The sequence below is a fragment of the Erpetoichthys calabaricus genome, chromosome 8 (genome assembly GCF_900747795.2).
Source record: "Erpetoichthys calabaricus chromosome 8, fErpCal1.3, whole genome shotgun sequence".
NCBI lineage: Eukaryota > Metazoa > Chordata > Cladistia > Polypteriformes > Polypteridae > Erpetoichthys > Erpetoichthys calabaricus.
Window position 1 is genome coordinate 1,951,287 of NC_041401.2, and position 22,609 is coordinate 1,973,895.

The window sequence follows — 22,609 nt, forward strand, 5'->3', positions numbered from 1 at the left end:
GTCCATAAGTATTCACAGGTTTTGCTCAATACTTTGTCGATGCTCCTTTGGCAGCAATTCCAGCCTCAAGTCTTTTTGCATTTGATGCCACAAGCTTGGCACACCTATCCTTGGCCAGTTTGGCCCATTCCTCTTTGCAGCACCTCTCAAGCTCCATCAGGTTGGATGGGAAGCGTCGGTGCACAGCCATTTTAAGATCTCTCCAGAGATGTTCAATCGGATTCAAGTCTGGGCTCTGGCTGGGCCACTCAAGGACATTCACAGAGTTGTCCTGAAGCCACTCCTTTGATATCTTGGCTGTGTGCTTAGGGTCGTTGTCCTGCTGAAAGATGAACCGTCGCCCCAGTCTGAGGTCAAGAGCACTCTGGAGCAGGTTTTCATCCAGGATGTCTCTGTACATTGCTGCAGTCATCTTTCCCTTTATCCTGACTAGTCTCCCAGTTCCTGCTGCTGAAAAACATCCCCATAACATGATGCTGCCACCACCATGCTTCACTGTAGGGATGGTGCCAGGTTTCCTCAATGTGACGCCTGGCATTCACACCAAAGAGTTCAATGTTTGTCTCATCAGACCAGAGAATTTTCTTTCTCATGGTCTGAGAGTCCTTCAGGTGCCTTTTGGCAAACTCCAGGTGGGCTGCCATGTGCCTTTTACTAAAGAGTGGCTTCCGTCTGGCCACTCTACCATACAGGCCTGATTGGTGGATTGCTGCAGAGATGGTTGTCCTTCTGGAAGGTTCTCCTCTCTACAGAGGACCTCTGGAGCTCTGACAGAGTGACCATCGGGTTCTTGGTCACCTCCCTGACTAAGGCCCTTCTCCCCCGATCGCTCAGTTTAGATGGCCGGTCAGCTCTAGGGAGAGTCCTGGTGGTTTCGAACTTCTTCCACTTACGGATGATGGAGGCCACTGTGCTCATTGGGACCTTCAAAGCAGCAGAAATTTTTCTGTAACCTTCCCCAGATTTGTGCCTTGAGACAATCCTGTCTCTGAGGTCTACAGACAATTCCTTTGACTTCATGCTTGGTTTGTGCTCTGACATGAACTGTCAACTGTGGGACCTTCTATAGACAGGTGTGTGCCTTTCCAAATCAGGTCCAGTCAACTGAATTTACCACAGGTGGACTCCAATGAGGCTGCAGAAACATCTCAAGGATGATCAGGGGAAACAGGAGGCACCTGAGCTCAATTTGGAGCTTCATGGCAAACGCTGTGAATACTTATGTACATGGGATTTCTTAATTTTTTTATTTTTAATAAATTTGCAACAATCTCAAGTAAACTTTTTTCATGTTGTCATTATGGGGTGTTGTGTGTAGAATTCTGAGGAAAAAAATGAATTTAATCCATTTTGGAATAAGGCTGTAACATAACAAAATGTGGAAACAGTGATGATGCGCTGGGAATACTTTCTGGATGCACTGTACATAATGAATACTGTTAATATGGGTGTGGCACGGTGGCGGTGCAGTAGCGCTGCTGCCTTGCAGTTGGGAGTCAAGTCCCTGGTGTTCCCTGCCTGGAGTTTGCAGGTTTTCCTGGTGGGTTTCCATAGTGGGCTGTGGGTTCCTTCCAAAGACATGCAGGTTTGGGGATTTGGTGACACTAAAATAATGTCTGTGTGTGTTTTCTTGCTTGTGTTCACCTTGTGATGCACTGATGCCCTGTCCAGGGATTGTTTCTGTCTCGCGCCCGATGCTTGCTGGAATGGGCTCGTCTCTGGATTGCTGGATGTAATCATTAAATGTCCTTTTCAGAGATATTGTGGCAAGTTGTCCTTGGAATTTAATGGATGTTTCCGTCAATTCACAGCACAAGGAAGCTGAATGTTGTTTCCTCATCGTGATGATATCTCACACTGCCAACCTGGTAGAATGCTCCAGATTTACGTGAAGTACGCACAGAAGTCTAAACAGTACATCGCTGGCATAGCAGTAGTGTCCACAGGCGTGAAGTATAAACCCGACCTAAGAGTAACTGCAATAGACTTGAGGTGGGCACAGCGTGGGCGCTATTAAACCTACCGTTATATCGAAGGTTTCTCTGGTCCTTATTGTCTGTTGTGCAGGGTCCAGTGGAATTCAGACTTGGTGTGTGCTGATCAACAAAGTGCAGGATGCCACTCTCAACCTCACCTAATTCTGATAAAGTGCATCTACCCATAATCCTTTGCTTCCTTTATTTAATGAAGTCAATTCTGCCCACATTTCCATGCTGTGATTTTTACCTCCCATCTCATTCAGTCTGTCATCAAATGTTTTCTGAAAATGACAACAAATGCCTATGAAGCAGGGTGGCACAGTGGCACATGAGTAGCGCTGCTGCCTTGTAGTAAGGAAAGCAGAGTCTGCATCCCAGGTCCTCCGAGCATGGAGTTTGCTCTCTTTTCTGCATGGGTTTCCAGAGTCATGCAGGTTAGGTGGCCTGCTATCACTAAATTTTCTCGTGTGTGCGATCACTCCATGATGGACTGGCACCCTATCCAGGGCTTATTCCTACCTTGTCGCCCCCATGCTAGCTTGTATAGACCCACCACCCTGGTCCTGGTCCTGGTCTGCAGTGCTCTTGGCTTCTGCTCTTCAGACTGATGGTGTCTTCATGTGAAGAAGTTGATGCTGTGAAGTGTCTGAAGCCCACCAACTTAGCTTGGCTTTTCTGTCACACCACAGAAATGGAGAAGTCACCCCTTAGGGACGGTGGGCTGTTCTTGCATGTCTCATCTCCTCTTTTCTCTCATTTTGTTTTTAGTTGCTCCTGAGTGGCGGTGCAGACAACAAGCTCTATGCGTTTCGCTACTTGTCACCCCCTTCCGACGATGGAGCGTGAGTCCTGTGGCATCACGGAGGAGCCATTTGCCGGTGTGTGTGTGTGTGTATTTTATATTGACTTGTTCAACGCTGTCCTGCTTTTATAAAAAACAAACAAACAAACAAACAAACTACTAAACGAGGTCTCTAACTGACTAGCTGTGTGTTCATCTCTGCTGTGTTGTGCGGCCTGATGGCATGTGCTGCTGGGGGCTCATGGAGAGACACGTTCATGACATGTGGCTGATGGCTGAGGCCACCACCTACTGCCCAGTGACCTCCTGCTAGAAACAAACCTGAAGAAAGCAGGGATTTGTATCGGAGGGTTTTGTGGGTAACCACTTACTGAGTGGTGAGTGCTATAGGTAGGGGGGGGATGAGTACAGGGTTGCTCCAGGGGTTACAGTTCAGTGTTTGTTGGAGGCCAGTGAGCCTTCCTGGGACCTGTGCGTACAGTTAATGGGCTGAAGTCTAAAGGGGGGGCCTTTATCCCATGGTGTCACCACTGAGAAATCACTTGGGGACCCCCACCTGTTCGTGTGACATAGAAATGCTGGCCATGAATCTGGGGCTCCAAGTTTGGTAAGCTGCAGCTTACCCAGCTGGGCTAAAGGAGAACTCTGGTGTGGCACCATGGAAGGCTGTTGTACAAGTCAGTGGTCCTGAGTTTGTGCCCCTCTCCCTCCCCCACTGTCATCTCTGAGAGGGTGATCTGTGTTTGTTGAGCAAAGACTCTCGGAAATGAAGGCTTAAGCAGGTTGGTGCCATGGAGACTGGATGGTAGAAGGTCAAAGGTCCCTCTACACCATGGCACTGTGGCCTGTGGGCAACATCTGGCAGTCGAGCCATGAAACCAGACCCTCTGTCACCTCTTAAAGCAACCCAGTCAATGGTGTAAGTGAGTGGCCAGCAGCTTCTCAGTAAGTTAAAAGCAGACCATGTGGAAATGTTGACGGAGAAGGGTCAAGCAGCACACGTCAAGAACAGTAGGGGGGGGTATAGACATGTGCTGCTTGACCCTTCTCTGTAATCATTCCTTCCATTAATTTACCCATGATGCACGCTAGACTTTGTGGCTGCATCGTCCTTTTGATTTTGACCTGAAACTGCCACCCAGGACCACAAAAAACGGAGGAAACAGGATAGATGGGGGGCTGCAAGGGGCTAACGTGGATAGTGTCTGAAAAACTGATGACTGGAGATGATTCTTAGTAAGGACAGCGTCTGGCTTCAAACCAGTAGATGTGGAGTTGCCAGTTTCTTAGGTTTAGAGTCCTTACTGTCACGTGTACAGAGTCTGGTGAATGTCTTACTGTCACATGTGACTCCGTGTCTGACACCACAACTCCGTAGAACAACCTGACAGGGAAGCATCCATCTTCCTTTCTTGAGATACTTGGCCTACCTTGAAGTTAGAATTACAGCTGAACATGAAGTTCAAGTAAAGGGATCCTCTGTCCAGTAGCATGTTGGGCCTCGTTCAGCCTGCGCACGTCTGGCCGTGGACTCTACGAGACGTCCAGTGTGTTCTTCAGTAAGGTGGTGCCATGCTGGTGGCTGATGACCCGTTTTGCCCTGCACAGTCCTGTCCACCTCATCCCAAGGGCTGTGCAGACCACAAACGCGCTGTCATGTCTGTAACGATATGGGAGGGGAGCTGAGTGTGGAGGAGGTGATGATGGCCAGCAGTGAGTTCTTTCAGATTTGCCTCGCTGCTCAGATAGTCTCAGTGGGTACTGGGGGCCTAATCTGTGCCACGCTGTCACACAACCACCACCTATTGGGGGCCTAATCTGTGCCACACTGTCACACGGCAACCACCTATTGAAGAGCCTAACATGTGCCACGCTGTCACTTGGCCACCACCATGCCTGTCTTGTTGACATCAAACAAGATGGTTCCGTGGGCTGTCTTGTGGCCCACTCCAAGCTCTGATCCTTTCATCAGTGTGATGCCAACGGAGTTCTACCGAATGGTGGTCATCATGGGAGGGTTTACTGATAAAGGTGCAAAAACAAAAAAAAATGATGTGCTGAGTGATGAGCACAAGGCAGGTGGGTGAACGGGTACAAACATACTGAGGCCAGACATTGCAATGTCACCAGGGTCACAAAGGCCACATTGATTTGTGTTTGTGTGTAATTCATGTCTTTGTTGTGTATTGGCGATGCCAGTTTTAATGTGCCAATTCTGCCAGTCAGATTGTGTTTACGTCAAGGTCAGGCCTGTCCCATACAGAGAATGCACTTGTAAATTTGACACGTGTGGTCCATCCATTCACCTTCCCTGGTTAATTTAGGAGACCCTCACCTCATGCACTTGCTGACAGCCCCCAGCAGTCAGCGCCACGCTTTCCTCCACAGCGATTGCCCCGTGTGTGTGGTGAACTTCATCTGCAGGACTGGTGAGGGATTGCTAGGCCATGGCAATGGCTGGAGGTTCCGCACAAGGGCAGGTTGCATTTATTTTAATAAAGCTCATTGGTGACGATACAAAAACAGCTGATCTTACTGAAGAAAAGATACGAACCCTAAAGCAAGTTGGCATAGTGGTGCTGCCCGCACCCTGAGAAGAAGGAAGAGGAGCAGACATGACAGCTTGGCAAACGTCGCAGGTTTTATTCCTCAAGGATTCCTAAAGTGACCAAAGTGCTCTAAAAACAGAAATCGTCAAAGGCGTCGTGTTGGGAGCACAGAGAATGGCGACATTCAGACTTTCTGTCTCTGCATTGAGGGGAAGTGGACACTGACACCCCCCCCAATCCCTCCTTGCAGATGGCACTGTAGTGCAAGAATTAAATAAGCCGCTGACTTGCCTCCGTAATCTAATGTCTTGTTCAAATGTCTGCAGTAAACTCCACTTGGTCCTCGTAATTCCATTTTTCCAGTTTTCCATGATGCAATGTCTTAACTATAACGTTTCTTTTGGGGTTTGCACCTGGTGCCACTTCGCCTGTTTCTGGGTTGCCCTCGGACCCTCAGTGTCCTCTCCGTATCTTTTCTGAGCTTCAACTCTTCCCTCCGACCTTGGAGCTTGAAGGCCGAGCCCCTTTTTAATGACCCATCGGTTACATTTTTGGGATGCGTGAACCTACCCATCTCACTACCTGTGAACCGTCCTCGTCGGCATTACGAGTCTCGCTAATCATTTATGTAACGCGGTGCCCGCTGAGCAAAGATTGGAGACGTGCGAGTGCTCGTTTACGTTTCTGCTTTGGGTGTCGAGTTTTTGATGTTGAAGCCTTTAGCCCCGTCCTTTGCTGGTTGTCCTGTATGACAGCTTGTTGGCAGATCTTCATTTTGTCTGATTTTTTTTTTTTTTTTTTTTTTTTTTTAATGCTATTGCTCAGCTGACATTTTATTGTCACTGGTGCTGCTAGCCTAACACTTCACTTTGTCCAGTGCTGGGTCTCTCACTCCCTCACATCTCTTACCCTGGCTGTCCTCCAGCTCTGCCACTGCCCCTTTGCTCTTCCAAATCTCCAATAATCTTTTCTCAGCCGTGTCCACGGCCCACACATTCATGCCGCTTGTTCTCCCTCCTGATCCTTACTTGGGTACTGCACATCTGCACTCACTTTTCCCCTCTGTCTGTGCCAATCCATGCCAGGATCCTCCCCAAGCCTCACCAGACTGGTTTCAATGGAAAGGATGTAAGCAGAGGAGCAGCTCTCATACACTAGGTGCTTACTTCTCTCTCTCTCTCACACACACACACACACACCCATTTTGACAGTCTTGCTCTTTCCCAGGCCCCACCCATTTTGACAGCATTTCTCCCCCCCTTCTAATGATGTCTCTCTCACGTCCCACCTCACTCTCTGCAACTCTGTCCCTTCTTACAGCATCTCTCTCTCTCTAGCCCCACTTCTTTTGAGGACGTGTCTCACGTTAACTTGTTTCCAGGCCTCCATGCAGGTCCTCCAGCTTGCGAGGGAAAATTTGGGGGGTTGGTGGCAGGATTGGCACTGCAGCCACCATTATAAAAAAAAAAAAAAAAAAAAATCTCACACTGTTCCATTCCATTTGAACTAGTGTGGTACTGAGATGGGGCGGCACGGTGGCGCAGTGGGTAGCGCTGCTGCCTTGCAGTTGGGTCCTCCCTGCGTGGAGTTTGCATGTTCTCCCCGTGTCTGCGTGGGTTTCCTCCAGGTGCTCCGGTTTCCTCCCATAGTCCAAAGACATGCAGGTTAGGTGGATTGGCGATTCTAAATTGGCCCTAGTGTATGCTTGGTGTGTGGGTGTGTTTTGTGTGTGTTCTGCGGTGGGATGGCACCCTGCCCGGGATTGGTTCCTGCCTTGTGCCCTGTGTTGGCTGGGATTGGCTCCAGCAGACCCCAGTGACCCTGTGTTCAGATTCAGCGGGTTGGAAAATGGATGGATGGATGGTACTGAGGTGGCACCTGCTACACGGCTGCACTCGGCTCCTAATTCAGGATTCTGAGGTGGTTCATCGTATGGAGGGCACAGTGACATGTTGTTATCTCTCAGGTTCCACCCTTTTCACAATTCGCAGCTCCGCCCCTTCCGGCAACCCCTTTCTCAAACCCCACCCCTTCTGGCAGTGTCTCTCTTTTTCAGGTTCCACTCTTTCTGACAGCGTCTCTTGCCCGCTCTCAGGCCCCACCTCGTCTGACAGCACCTCTCTCTCCCTCCCTCCCTCACTTTCAGGCCCCACCCCTTCCGACAGTCTCTTTCAAACTCCGCCCCATCTGACAGCATCTCTCACTCCCTTTTCAAGGCTTTGCTTCTGCAATTTCTCTCAGGCCCCGCCCCTTTTTGCAGTGTCATTTTTCCCCAGCTCCGCCCCCTAGTCCAAGTAAACGTCCATCAGCCAAGCTGCTTTGTGTTCCTACTCAATAACATGAAGCTCTGTATTTTAATGCACTCTTCCTTTTTGTGGTGTAATGAGACTTCGTCAGGTGCAGGGTCCTGTATGGCGTGTGGCCACGGAGGTGGGCTACAGGTGAGTGTCTGTTTAAAGCTACAGTATGATGTCACAGGTGAGGAAGGCCATCAAGACAAACACCGAGGCATTGGAGTGGGCCTGGAGATGGACGTGGGCAGGAGAGAGCCGGGTGAGCTCGGGTCACGGCAAAGGTGAGGTGTGCAGGTGCATTAAAACAACAATGTAAGAAGAAAAAGAAGAAAGTTTAAAGAGGGCGGCACGGTGGCGCAGTGGTAGCGCTGCTGCCTCGCAGTAAGGAGACCCGGCTGGGTTCGCTTCCCGGGTCCTCCCTGCGTGGAGTTTGCATGTTCTCCCCGTGTCTGCGTGGGTTTCCTCCCACAGTCCAAAGACATGCAGGTTAGGTGGATTGGCGATTCTAAATTGGCCCTAGTGTGTGCTTGGTGTGTGGGTGTGTTTGTGTGTGTCCTGCGGTGGGCTAGCACCCTGCCCGGGATTGGTTCCTGCCTTGTGCCCTGTGTTGGCTGGGATTGGCTCCAGCAGACCCCCGTGACCCTGTGTTCGGATTCAGAGGGTTGGAAAATGGATGGATGGAAGTTTAAAGAGAATTCATGTCACAGGATAAAAGAAATTGAACAGCAGCCACATCAAGAAACGTCTCTTGAGAAATTTAATGGTAAAAAAAATAACTTGTAGAAAAGGATTTCAACCACTGGATCTTAAGGGCACCACAGACTGCCACCCTTCAGGCCTTTACATTCTGCTTTGCTAAGCCTCCTGGCCACTGGACTCTCTACACGTGACAATAAAGACCCCCTAAACCTATAATGGGGGACCAGCTCCATGTCTACTGGTTTAAATCATCTCCATTCATCAATTTTACAGCCAGGTTTAGCTGGGTTAGCTGGTTGCCCCCCAATCAAATCTTTTTCCTTCACCTTCAGTGTTCCTGGGCAGCAAGATATTACATACAGTGTTTCTTTCTCCAGCCTACATAATTCATGCCCGTATCACGGCCGACTGGAGTCCACCCCGGGGCATGGAGTGCAGGGCAGGAGACCACACTGGAGGGGGCGCCGGTCCATCACCCTCACTTCCTGCACATGCAGGGCCAACCTGGAATTGCCAATCCCATAACCCAGGGGTAGGCAATGTCGGTCCTGGTGAGCCGCAGTGGCTACAGGTTTTCATTCCAACCCAATTGCTTAATTAGAAACCAATCATTGCCAATCTCAGACCTTATTTAATTTTATGGCTTGTTAGTCTGTGCAATGTAAGGCTCTTATATCGTAGATTTTTTTCCTTTCCAAGGATATCATCCAAATGATTGGAAGCCTAAAACAGATCATTTTCAGTCTGTCACATTTTTCTATTAAGTGTTTTATTAAATCAAACCGTGCATGATGAACACACACAGATGTAATTGGAAAAAAGCTAGCTGGAGAACTGCTGGCTGCTTTGTCTTTTACATCTTATTGCTAATAAGGAGCAATTAAAACACTGAATGCAGCAGTTTAAGGTTGAAATAAGCAATTAAGGTTGGAGAACCTTAACAAGCGAGACCACTAAAATGAAGCATTAAAATGTCACTTAAGCAATATGTGCTTCATCAGCAATAATTGAGTTCTTGTTAAGGAACTGGGTTGGAACAAAAACCTGCACATACTGTGGCACTCCAGGACCGACGTTGCCTACCCCTGCCATAACCCACACCCCCCAATTAGTTTGATTCATTTGAGAGGTGACCATTTGTACATACATTTATGAAGTGCAGAAATGTGGGCTCACTTGTACATTCACCTGTTTGTTACGAGCACTTGAGACGCAATCTTTACATTCATCTTTATTTACTTGGCGGGTGCTTTCATCCAAAGAGGTCAATGTCATCAAGTAGACATCAATCTGGGGGACTGCTTGAGAACAAGTATGACGGGACAAGGGCCCAATATTGATCATCATAAGAGGAGAGCTCAGAACAAACAAGCTGGAGATGGCATTCCTTCACCAGCTGCCAACATGAAGTGACACGTGCAGGGGGCGGGAATGACAAGTACAGCTGTGTATCCTAAGCATGGGACTAATGAGGAGGTGTATAGAGAGAAGAGGAGCGGGCACCCCCGTGCTGGCCTGGTGTACCCTCGACATCTCTCCATGCCAGGACACACAGCAGGATCTGCCCATTTGGTAGGACTCAGCTCACCCGAGGGCAGTCCTAGTGATGCCAATGTCACAGAGGGTGGCAAGGAGGAACTGATGAATCCCAGAAGGATCTAGAAGGATGTTGGTAGTTTTGGCCAGCCATACTATCTCGACAACTCTTAAGTAGTGCCGTCATTGTGGAATTTCTCCTCTTAAAGCCTTTAGTATGAGTGTGGACTGGCACCCCATTCACGGATGTCTGTCTCCTTGTGCCCAATGCCACTGGTAAAAAACAGCAGTTCCTCATCACCCCAAATCGAACCGTACTTCACAGTGGATGCTGAAGGCTGAGCTACACCCGAATGTACTGCCGTCCTGCGATGAAAGGAAAGGTACGGCGGCGACCCCCCCCCCCGAAGCCGGGCTGCTAAAGTAGTGTGCACGGTGCGCCCCCTTCTGGTCACCTTTAACGTCACGCGTGAGCCTAATAAAACGCAGACCAGACACCTCCTGGTTCACGGGCTGCATCGGGCAATGGAAGGCTCCAGTCTCCCCTGACGGAGTGGACAGTTCCAGCGCCCGCCCAGCTCTCGTCGTCCTCCTAATGAGGTGAAATGCGGCACAAAGCACAAGACATTTTGTGCAAACGCCTTTGCACTGCGCTGTCTGAAGGCTGCGAGCAGCCCCGACAAGGAGCGCGGCGCGTATGTATTACTGTCTGAGTTCAGACGCAGTAGGTACCTCCGGCCATTAAACCTCCTTTTTTAATCTTCCTTTTCCACCACTGAAGCTGTCAGCGCCTCTGTGCCCACTGCGTCTGTCAGATTCGACCTGAAGCCCCGCCCCCTGCCATCATATGTTTACTTCCGCTCTTTGCGTCGGGTGCCTTTGCGTCATTTCCGGTCCGTGCCGCTGTGTTTATTTCTGAGTTCAGTTTGTTTTTTTTTGTTTTAACCGCGCACGCCTCCCCGTCACGGTGTTTTCCTCTTCTCCCGTTTTAACGTTCTGATGGTTGTTTGTTTTTCGGCGTTGTGGGCTCGTGCTGTACCGTCCAATCCTTTATTCGACGGCTGTGCTCGCTCATGTAGAAGAGCGCCGCCTGCAGTCCGGATGTCTTGTCGTTAGCGCTCGAGCTCCTCCTTCTCCTCCCTCCTCTCCCGTTCTCCTGCTGATGCTGCTGCGGTCCCCGAGCTAAACGGATGCGAGGTCGCCGGTGAGTATTGTTTGAGCATTTCAAGGACGGACCTGCTACGCTCTTCGTCTTCGAACACGCTGCTTCGCCTTACAAGGCTCGACTCTCCTCTCGCAGACGGGGCGGCTACTGACCCCTGAGTGGTCAGCGGCTCCCGGGTTCGGCTTCTCGTCGTCTTGTGTCCTTGTAGCTCCTCGCAGTCGAACTCACATCCTGCATCTCTACGGAACTTGACGTGACCAGGCGGCTGTCGTGCACACTATGGACGGGTAAGTGGGCATCGCTAAGGGTTTGGAGGGGTGGGGATCTCGTTCGTGGAGTCGGGGTGTGGCGGATGCGCAGTGGGGTTCGCCCCGGCAGGTTTCCAGGCCACGTCCGCAGAGACGGGCAGTAGCCTTAGTGTCCGCCATCCATACGTATTGTTAACCACCGCCTTCATTCATTCATTCATTCTTTCGTTTATCCAGCCATGCCAGGGGGTCCCAAGTTAAGTACCACTGTGGGGGTTTCATTCCAAGCGGTTTCACAAATCCACAACACCACCTCATTTCAGTGGCACATTACCATATGCAGGATACAATTAATAGATTTTTCTTTTTATTAACAGGTATTTTTTTATCAATTGCTTTGTATATTCCTAAAATATATGACATAGACATTCCTAATTTTTTTTAAATGACCGAATAAAGCAAAAGATAAGGAAATAATCCGTACCAAAAATATTTAAATTACATGAAGCTGAAAAGCCTTAACAGAGCAATACTCTTATTTAACTTTTTGTTTTGTTGAGATTGCAAACTTCAGATGTGTAATACAATAAATCGGTGCTGTTATCCTTCTTATGTATATGAAATGTAGCTCACATAATAATTAATCATCTGGTCCCCTGTCTGTGTGTTTCAAGGAGTCAGACAGGACTGTCCTCCTCCGTCCCCGTTTCTCTTTATTCTTTCATTTGAGCCTCTGGCAGTAAGCCTCTGCAAATCAGACGGTGTCAGTGCCATCTTGATTGATGATATTCCCCGAAAGTCTCATTGTATGCGGATGATGTTCTTCTCCACCTTAATATCTGTGAAGACCTGACTGACTGGTCTAACTCCATTCTTTTCCCACTAAATCCTTCCTGCAGTCATCTCTCTAACGTTTCTCTCATTCATTCCCCGGCTGGTGTCTTTCAGACACCTGAGATTGGACATCTGTGCCCGGGTCCAGTAGCTCGCTGTCCTGAAGGATGTGAGAGACTTGCATTCCAGACTTGCCTGGAATTAACTTTATTATCTCTATGCTCCCTCTTTCTCTCCCACCTAAGTTCTGTCAATCTGTCAAGTCTCTGGGGTCTTCATTCCTTTGGAATCACAAGAGACCATCTAGGAACCATTCCACTTTGATCGGCCACAGGTCAGTGGGTGGCGTCGCCCTTCCCGATTTGGAGCTCTGCCACCTTTGCCTTTACTCTGAGGCCACTCTGGAGCCGAGTCTGCCCTCCCCAGCATCCTCCTCCCTGGTTGTCCATAGACATAAAATCTTATTTTCCCTCATTGCTCAGCTTCTTTCAAATTAAATAAAGCCCCTTTCTCTTATTTCTTCCATTTTGAAGAGTGCAAGTGAACATCTACAGTTGTGGCCAAACGTTTTGAGAAGGACCCAAGTGTTGGTTTTCACAAAGTCTGCTGTTTCAGTGTTTTTAGATCTTTGTGTCAGACGTTTCTCTGGTGTACTGAAGTAGAATGACAAGCAGTTCAGAAGTTTCTAAGGCTTTGATTGACAATGACATGACATTTATGTGGCACAGAGTTCATATCTGCAGTGTTGGCCCTTCTTTCTTTTTCAAGACCTCTGACATTCACCCTGGCAGGCTGTCAATCAACTTCTGGGCCCAATCCTGACTGATGGCAGCCCCCTATTCTTGCATAATCAGAATTGGTGGGCTTTTGTTTGTCCACCTGCCTCTTGACCACAAGTTCTCAATGGGATGTTAAGGTCTGGGGAGTTTCCTGGCCTTGCACCCCAAATTTCGATGTTTTGTTCCCCGAGCCACTTAGTTCTCACTTTTGCCTAATGGCAACGCGCGCTTTTGGTGCATGCCAGCAGAACAACAACATTTATTTACAGGTCATCCAGAAAGTATTCCCAGCGCTTCATCACTTTTTCCACATTTTGTTATGTTACAGCCTTATTCCAAAATGGATTCAATTCATTTTTTTCCTCAGAATTCTACGCACAACACCCCATAATGACAACGTGAAAAAAGTTTACTTGAGGTTTTTGCAAATTTATTAAAAATAAAAAAATTGAGAAATCCCATGTCCATAAGTATTCACAGCCTTTGCTCAATACTTTGTCGATGCCCCTTTGGCAGCAATTCCAGCCTCAAGTCTTGTTGAATATGATGCCACAAGCTTGGCACACCTATCCTTGGCCAGTTTGGCCCATTCCTCTTTGCAGCACCTCTCAAGCTCCATCAGGTTGGATGGGAAGCGTCGGTGCACAGCCATTTTAAGATCTCTCCAGAGATGTTCAATCAGATTCAAGTCTGGGCTCTGGCTGGGCCACTCAAGGACATTCACAGAGTTGTCCTGAAGCCACTCCTTTGATAGCTTGGCTGTGTGCTTAGGGTCGTTGTCCTGCTGAAAGATGAACCGTCGCCCCAGTCTGAGGTCAAGAGCGCTCTGGAGCAGGTTTTCATCCAGGATGTCTCTGTACATTGCTGCAGTCATCTTTCCCTTTATCCTGATTAGTCTCCCAGTCCCCACAGCATGATGCTGCCACCACCATGCTTCACTCTAGGGATGGTATTGGCCTGGTGATGAGCGGTGCCTGGTTTCCTCCAAACGTGACACCTGGCATTCACACCAAAGAGTTCAATCTTTGTCTCATCAGACCAGAGAATTTTCTTTCTCATGGTCCGAGAGTCCTTCAGGTGCCTTTTGGCAAACTCCAGGCGGGCTGCCATGTGCCTTTTACTAAGGAGTGGCTTCCGTCTGGCCACTCTACCATACAGGCCTGATTGGTGGATTGCTGCAGAGATGGGTGTCCTTCTGGCAGGTTCTCCTTTCTCCACAGAGGACCTCTGGAGCTCTGACAGAGTGACCATCGTGTTCTTGGTCACCTCCCTGACTAAGGCCCTTCTCCCCCGATTGCTCAGTTTAGATGGCCGGCCAGCTCTAGGAAGAGTCCTGGTGGTTTCGAACTTCTTCCACTTACGGATGATGGAGGCCACTGTGCTCATTGGGACCTTCAAAGCAGCAGAAATTTTTCTGTAACCTTCCCCAGATTTGTGCTTTGTGACAATCCTGTCTCGGAGGTCTACAGACAATTCCTTTGACTTCATGCTTGGTTTGTGCTCTGACATGAACTGTCAACTGTGGGACCTTACATAGACAGGTGTGTGCCTTTCCAAATCATGTCCAGTCAACTGAATTTACCACAGGTGGACTCCAATGAAGCTGCAGAAACATCTCAAGGATGATCAGGGGAAACAGGAGGCACCTGAGCTCAATTTGGAGCTTCATGGCAAAGGCTGTGAATACTTATGAACATGTGCTTTCTCAATTTTTTTATTTTTAATAAATTTGCAAAAACCTCAAGTAAACTTTTTTCACGTTGTCATTATGGGGTGTTGTGTGTAGAATTCTGAGGGGAAAAAAATAATTTAATCCATTTTGGAATAAGGCTGTAACATAACAAAATGTGGAAAAAGTGATGAAGCGCTGGGAATACTTTACGGATGCACTGTATGTGGCACATTTTCATACAAAAAGTAGCTCAAAGTGCTTTACATAATGAAGAAAAGAAAAATAACAGACAAAATAAGAAATTAAAATAAGACAACAGTAGTTAGCATAGAAACGGAGTAAGGTCTGATGGCCAGGGTGGACAGAAAAAACAAAAAAAAATTCCACAAAGCTGGAGAAAAAATAAAATCTGTAGGGGTTCCAGGCCACAAGACCGCCCAGTCCCCTCTGGGCATTCTACCTAACATAAATGAAATAGTCCTGTTTGTAGTTAGGGTTCTCACGGAGTCACTTGAAGACCACCTCACCACTTCTTTTATGCTTACAATAATAAGCAGACCACCATAAAGTGATGACATAGTAGATTTACATTCCAAAATATAGGGAAGAGCAAAGATTATGTAAATCCTTATATACCATTACTAGTATTTTAAAGTCAATTCTAAAGGACATCGGTGACAAGAGTAAGGACGCTAAGACTGGCCAGTGGGTCACTCTGATGTCCCATCATTCCGATTGTTTAGCTCGCCTTTTCTCATTCTATATTTAGAAAATGTGTCCTAGTATGACATTTAGAACAAATTCAAAGGTGCCTTATCTTTATCGTTTTTTTAAAGACATACTTTTCTTTTTACCTTTTATTCTTTTCAGTTCACTTTATTTCTGTGGAGTTTTCTCTCTAAATTAGATCCAAATCCTGACAATTAGTGATGAGCAGTGCAGACACGGGTGCAGATGACACTGAATGTTAAAGCAGAGCTGCTACTTCAATGTTCCGCCATTTTCTACCCCACATAGGGTCGGGGGTGGGGGGGTGGAGCCTAACCCGGCCAGCACAGGGTGAGAGGCAGGAACAAACCCCAGACAGGGCGCCAGTCCACTCGTTTGTGTGTAATTAGTAATACAGGGCACGGCTAAGTGGTCCTGTGGACCACCTGAACTGCGGCGGTTCTTCCCAGCTGCCTTCTGCTTTTACCGGTTGGCTTTATTATAAAACTTAAAGGCTGTTTCTGCTCTTTCTTTGTGTCAATCCAGAAATGACAAGATGGTTTTGCTAAATTTGTAGGGCGATTTTAGCAAGCATTTGTGTTCTTTCTGTTGCTGTTTTAAGATTTTGCTCTTTTTCTGATATTCTGATCATTTACGCCTTTTTGTATTCATTAAGCTCACAAGTGAATTTTATACTGAAGTATCATTAAGGGCCGGCTTTGTACCTGCAGCATCAGGCGCAAGGTGCCAAACAACCCTGAACAGGACACCAGCCTGTGGCAGAGACCCTCAAGTTCAGCAGGGACGATTTTGGCTCGTCAGCCACCTGAGAGTTGATAGGATGACCCCGATCTCCGTCTCTCCTCTGTCATTTGTTTCATATCAGTTCAGGTCATCACGATTGTCGTATTTGGTTAGCACTTTTCCAGACAAAGAGCGCTACACAGAAATACAAACGTGAGGCTCAGGAAAAGCGACACAGATACGGAAAGACAAATCCTTTATTCATTTCCATTTTTTTTTTTTTTTTGTAATCTGGTTACACCAGTCGAAGACAATCCTGGCAGCATCAAACACGAGATGGCAGTCTGCCCTGTGCCAGTGTCTGCCCGCTGGAGCACAGGCTCACATGAGAGGCCATTTTGGAGTTGCCAGTTAGCCTGACGTTTATGGAATGGGAGACGGAGAACTCAAACAGTTTGGCTCTGCGCACGAGACTTTGACCACAGACCTCTGGAGCGGTGAGGCAGTTAACACCAAGTTCTGCACCACCATGACCCTGAAAGACCAGTCAGTCAGACAGACACAAAATTAAGCTAAATGCGTGGAGTTGCTGGCAGGAGGGCAGCAGTGATGATGATGTGCTCTTTGGCTATCTGCCGTTGATGTGTGGCTCACAAGGGCTGACCCCGAGTTTCTCAGAAATGTCACTTTGTGTTACGGAGAGCAAAACGTGTGTAGGGCGAGAAGTAGGTTCTGTGTGGAAATCTTGATGATATTATTTAAAAAGTGAAGCGCCTGGGCTTTGTGTGTGCCACATTGTGCTGGTTGTCCTGTCCCAGTCAGACCCATCCTCTTACCGTTGATCATGAGTATCTGTTGAGGTGGTATGGACATGTCCCGCATAACGAGGAAGAGACAGTGGCCAACATCACCCTTTGTCGCGGCCCAGACGGCAAGCGATCACATGGAAGACCCAAATATGCGCTGGCTCGACAGAATCAAGGAGGACATGCGTCAGATTGACGTCAACACGGAAGAAGAAGTGGAGGAAGGCATCGAAAGGAGTTCTAAGAAAGAAGCTTGTGTGTATCGAATGTGTTAAAATAAACTTGTGGCCATGGAAATCGTGAGGTCGGCCTCAGCTTGCTGATTCCTGGGGTGTTCTACTGAGTTCCTGTTGACAGGACTTCTTGATGGCTCTGTTTGCTTTTGTCCTATAATGCCAATGATATGTTGTGTCTGTGTCACCAGGTGACTGCAGGAAGTTGGTTGAAGTTGCTATCGGTAATATTTGTTGACTCGGAACTTGCCGTCTTAATTTTTTTTTTTTTCCTTCCTTTTTTATTGAACTCCCCAGGTACTCGGCAGACATGTACAGCAGACACGTCCTGGCAGAGGACAGCTCAGTCATGGCTCGCATGCAGAAGAAGTTCTGGAAGACCAAACAGGTTTTGATCAAAGCCACAGGGAAGAAAGAGGACGAACACGTCGTAGCGTCTGACGCAGATCTGGACGCAAAATTAGAGGTCAGTGTCTGCCGAGTCCCCCAGTGTCACCTGTCAAATGAGGCCATCGTGTCCCCTAAGCCTAACCCCACCTATTTATTGATTGTGTTTTGTTATTGTCACGGATTGGTACAGTTCAGGGTGTTCTTCCTAAGATTATCATAATGTATCTTAACTAGGGGGGCAAGAACCCCCCCCCCCCCGGCACATTAGGTGCTCAACCCCCAGTTGCGGCCAGTCTTCTGCTCATGTTGTGAAGAGGGGGGCTGAATGCACCCCAAGGAGACGCGGTCGCTCCTCCGAAACCCAATGGGAAACACATACAGTTGTTTTTTTTACCTCCACTTTGCTCAATCAGCTGCTGCTGTGCCGTGTGATCTTCATCTCGTGTGGCACTTTAAACCTTTTAAAAGCCTCTACAGCAGCTGTCCTACTGCTTGTGTTTTATTTCCAGCCCTGGGCCTGGGTACATCTCTTGGCACGTAGTCTCGTCTCGCGGGATGTGAGTTCTTGATATTTTTTTAGTTTATAATTTAAAAACCAAATAAGAATCTGAAAATCTAACAACATCACATTAAAGTTTGATAAATTGTGAAAAGAATGATACCAAACATATATATGTAGGTTTTAAAATAAGCGTGACAAAAAAAGTCGCATAAAATCGTTGCACTTTTAGGCTTAGGATTTTATATATATAGAGAGAGAGTAGATAAAACACTGAGGTCTGTGTGTGTGGGTGTGTCCAGTCCCTGCGAGCACACTGATTGGTCAGTTTGGTTTTAGTGATGCAGTCAGAGCAGGAAGTGCAAGTGTGAGACACACAAGGAGGAGTAAAGCATTAGGAGCCACGCTGAGTGTTGCCTTCAAAGATGGGAAGTATAAAAATGGATAGGAGGCAAGAAAGCCACCTCAAAAATACTGAGCAAGTCTGAGAAGCAGGCTTTATGGGAATGCACCGGAGAAGAGGGGTACCCACCGTAAATAAGAGAGACAGGTTTGGGGATCCACCCCGTATATTATAACAAGCGAGTAGTCTTATAGGACTGTGTCCAAAATGGGACTGACAGGGAGGGTGAAGGAAGGGGCTGCTCTTTATAGGCGGTTGGCAGGAAGAGGTGGGGGGCCGAGAGGGAACTGGCGCAAGTGAGGTCAGTAGGAGGGCGTGCCCTGGAGGAAGATGAGGAAGTTGGTTGGATTTTAGTTGGTCTTCCCTTCTGATGATTTGCAGAGGAAGGACAAAAGACATTAGTGCACTTCGTCAAACCCCTGACTCCGCGTCTTACCCTCCGTTTAGCCCACTGACTGCCTCCCACTCGCCCGGGTCTGACAACACACAAAGATACAGAGGAAAGACGCTGAAGGTACAGAGAGAGATCAAATATTTTAAAATGTATTCTATTACCTGTCCTCGACAAGTGACGTGGCTAGTGCATAATAAGATGGCATTCGTATGCTGGCTAAAGACCCCAGTTACAAGCTAGCGGAGAGGCTTCTTATTCCTTACCCAGCATGGCTCTGTGCATTGGAAGTAATCCCCTGTCATAGATAAACTGGCATCCTGGCAGAGATGGATGCCATTTCCTTGCCTGGCTGGTAGGCCAGTATAGTGTATGGTCATGAAGGGAGCCAGGAGGTTGGCACTTATGCTACAAACAGATTGGCTGGCATCCCAGGAGGTCAGTATAATGCAGCGTTTCTCAGCCGTTAAGTATTTGTGACCCGAGTTTTCATAACAGTTTTAATCGTGCCAACCTAACGTTTTTTTGAAAGGAGCCCACTAATACTAATTTGTTCTTTTTTAATTAATGATATGTCATAGATGCATATTTTATTATACCTACTTTTATTGACATTTATGTAACTCTATGTTTATTTTTCTAGTATCAGAATGTAGTTTAAGTTAATTTGTTTTGGTTTCAGTAGATGTATTTTTTATATTTTCGATTGTTTTCTTTTTTTCACATCTTCGCTCCCCCTTTTTTGTAACTTCGCACCCCCCTAGGGGGCCCGCCCCACAGTTTGAGAACCACTGGTATAATGGATGCAGTGTATGAATGGTGGAATATTCTGACTGGGATGGTTGGCAGTCCCATTCCCAGTCGGGAGGCCAAAAGAATCGAGGGGCAGGCAGAGACTGCCACCCAGATGCTTGTCATTTCCCAGTACTCTAGCTGGCAAAACCCCAGCATAGGAATTGTGATGCCAAAGGGGCTGCACTGTTGGCTTCACTGGGTGCCACCAGGGGGAGCTGACCGGAGGAGTCTCCCCTCTTCCAGGGTTGTACTGCCTGACCCCGATTTGACACTGGAAGTACTTCTGGTTGGGCCTTCCTGCAAGCTTCAATTCAGCTGTTGGGAGATCCTTTATGTCTCAATAGAGAGATCAGAACATCGGGCATTGTGGTGATTTATTGTTTTTTTATATAAAAAATGCTATTTGTTACTCTAAGATTTTTTTTTTTTTGGTAAAGATTCAATTAACAAAAAATTAAGCTGGCTGCCTTTCATGATGCCAAACTACCAAGCATTACTGCTGCCCTAGAGGCGGTAGAATCGGTGCAGGTGGATGGGCACAGAGTCCACATTTGGGTAGATGCATGGCAGGTGATCAATCATCCATCCATTTTCTAAATCCACTTATCTGGAGCCTATCCCCGCTATCATCAGGTGCAAGGCAGGAACAATCAATCCCTGGACACGGTGCCAGCCTATCACTGGGTGAGCACAAACATCAGGGTGCTATTCAGCATTGCCACTCTACCTAACCTGCAAGTCTTTGGACTGTGGGAAGAAGGCCTTGTGGACACAGGAAGATGCCATGCAGAGGGAACCCAGGACTTGAACCCCGCTCCCCTTGTTGCAAGGCACCAGTGCTACCCACTGTCCCACCTTGCTTGCTGCCATGACAGGTGATGTTCAGTGGAAATAAACTTTAGAGGTACTGTGTGTCCAGTAACTCCAGAGAAGGACGAGGTCCACGCTGGGAAAGGGCTCAGTGGAAATGTTGTTCTGTGTATAGATCTACCTTTAACAGCAACACAATGGTCAAGCGGCAAACACGCGAGAAGTACACCTGAGACTGTGCTCTGCACCCGCCGTCCATACAGAATACCCTGAAGTGATCTGAGCTCACACTGAGACCCTTTCAGCTTAGACATCCCGTCGGCATCTGCCAGGAGACCCCTCGATAAAAGTCGACAGAGTTGAACACAGCAGTGCGCTGAGGGGCTCCAGGTGCTCCGAGTCTGGTCAAGCGTGCAGAAGTTTGGAGGGTGGGAAGTTACGGTGGGCAGCGATTCAACAGTCCCAGCACTGAGCAGGTCCGTGACTGTGGTGCTCAAATGCCAGGTTTCAGGGTGTCGCTCTGACTGTGCACTCGTAACCTGCCTATGAAATGTTCTTCTTTTCTGTACCGTATGGATTTTATTATTCGATTACATAGCTTTTTTTACCCTCTTATTATGCTTTATTGATTTTATTTGTTTGTTTTGTTTGCCTTATTGTGCTCTGACTGTGGGATAGCATTTCTTGGGCTGTGCCAGGAGACGTGCTGATAAAGGGGGGTGGGCTTCTTGTTAGGCGCTGACTGTTTATTATACCAAAACAAGATTCTCTTAAAGTTACAAAACATGTAATGGCCTTTGAGACCCCCCCACAACTGCTAGAGCACCTCTCATGCTCTCAACCCCAGGAATGTTTTAATTGCGTCTCTCCATAACCTTCAACCCAAATTTCTGTACATTTCCAAGAACATCTGGAGCACTGAGGCCACCTTAGCGGAGTGCCGCTTTTGAATATCGGAAAGTTTCAGACGAGAACAGGCCATTCAGCCCAAGAAAGCTTGCCAGTCCTGTCCACTTAACTCCTCCAAAATGACATCATGTTAAGTTTTGAAGGCCCATAAAGTCCTCCTGTCCACCACACTACTTGGTCATGTATTCCACGTGTCTGTGGTTCTCTTCCTAATGTTTGTGTGACATTTAATCCTTAACGAGTTTCAGTGTCCCCGTGTTCTTGATGAGCTCATTTTAAAGTCACCGTCTCGACCCACTGGACTAATTCCCTTCATCATTTTAAACACTCAATCAGTCAGGTCTCCTCTTCATCTCCTGTAAAGGCTCGGCTCTTTTCATCTTTCCTCCTAACACATCCCCTGTAGCTCTGAATCAGCCGAGTCGCTCTTCTCTGGACCTTCTCTAGTGCTGCTGTGTCTTTATGGAGACCCAAACTGCACCTAGAACATCAGAACACTCTAGATGAGAACAGGCCATTCAGCCCAACAAAGCTCCCCAGTCCTCTGTACTTGTTTCTTCCAAAAAAACATCAAGTCGAGTTTTGAAAGTCCCTAAAGTCTTACTGTCCACCACACTACTTGGTCGCTTATTCCAAGTGTCTATCGTTCTTTGTGTAAAGAAAAACTTCTAAATTTTTGTGCGAAATTTCCCCTTCACAAGTTTCCAGCTGTGTCCTCGTGTTCTTGATGAACTCATTTTAAAGTCACCGTCTCGATCCACTGGACTGATGGTCTTCATCATTTTAAACACTTCAGTCAGGTCACCTCTTAATCTTTTGTTTAAACTGTAAAGGCTCAGCTCTTTTAATCTTTCCTCATAACTCACCCTGTAGCCCTGAATCAGCCCAGTCGCTCTTCTCTGGACCTTCTCTAGCGCTGCTATGTCTTTATGGAGACCCAAACTGCACACAAGACTCCAGATGAGGCCTCACCGGTGTGTTATAAAGCTTGAGCAGAACCTCCTGGGACTTGTACTGCACACATCAAGGCGCTATATAACCTGACATTCTGTTAATGGTTTCCACACATTGTCTGGCAGTTGATAGCTTAGAGTCCACTACGACTCCTAATTCCTTCTCATGAGGTGGACTCTCGATTTTTCAGACCCCCCATTGTGTATTCAGACCTCACACTTTGACTTCCTACATGTCATACTTTACATTTCCTGACATTAAATGTCATTATCCACAAATCTGCCCAAGCCTGTCTGCTGTCCAAGTCCCTCTGTGATGATTCAACAGATTACAAATTATCTGCCAATCCTCCCAGCTTGGTATCATCTGCAGACATAACCAGTTTGTTCTTTATATTCTTGTCCAAGTTA

General features: G+C 47.5%; 2 protein-coding genes across 3 annotated transcripts in view; both read left to right on the forward strand.

Annotated features, from left to right (window-relative positions):
• The window catches only part of LOC114655282 (ribosome biogenesis protein wdr12), a 29,870-nt gene extending 26,930 nt beyond the window's left edge, over positions 1–2,940 (forward strand). The window contains exon 13 of the mRNA XM_028806157.2: positions 2,748–2,940. Coding sequence (XP_028661990.1) covers positions 2,748–2,825 — 78 coding nt within the window. The 3' untranslated portion in view covers positions 2,826–2,940. The remainder of the gene's footprint in view (positions 1–2,747) is intronic.
• Positions 2,941–10,476: 7,536 nt separating this feature from the next.
• The window catches only part of ical1 (islet cell autoantigen 1-like), a 30,848-nt gene continuing 18,715 nt past the window's right edge, over positions 10,477–22,609 (forward strand). Inside the window, exons 1-2 of one of the 2 annotated variants that reach the window (XM_028806162.2) lie at positions 10,477–11,311; positions 17,346–17,514. In XM_028806162.2, the coding sequence (XP_028661995.1) occupies positions 11,304–11,311; positions 17,346–17,514 (177 nt within the window). In that variant the 5' untranslated portion in view covers positions 10,477–11,303. The remainder of the gene's footprint in view (positions 11,312–17,345; positions 17,515–22,609) is intronic. The other variant, XM_028806160.2, reaches the window with a different exon arrangement.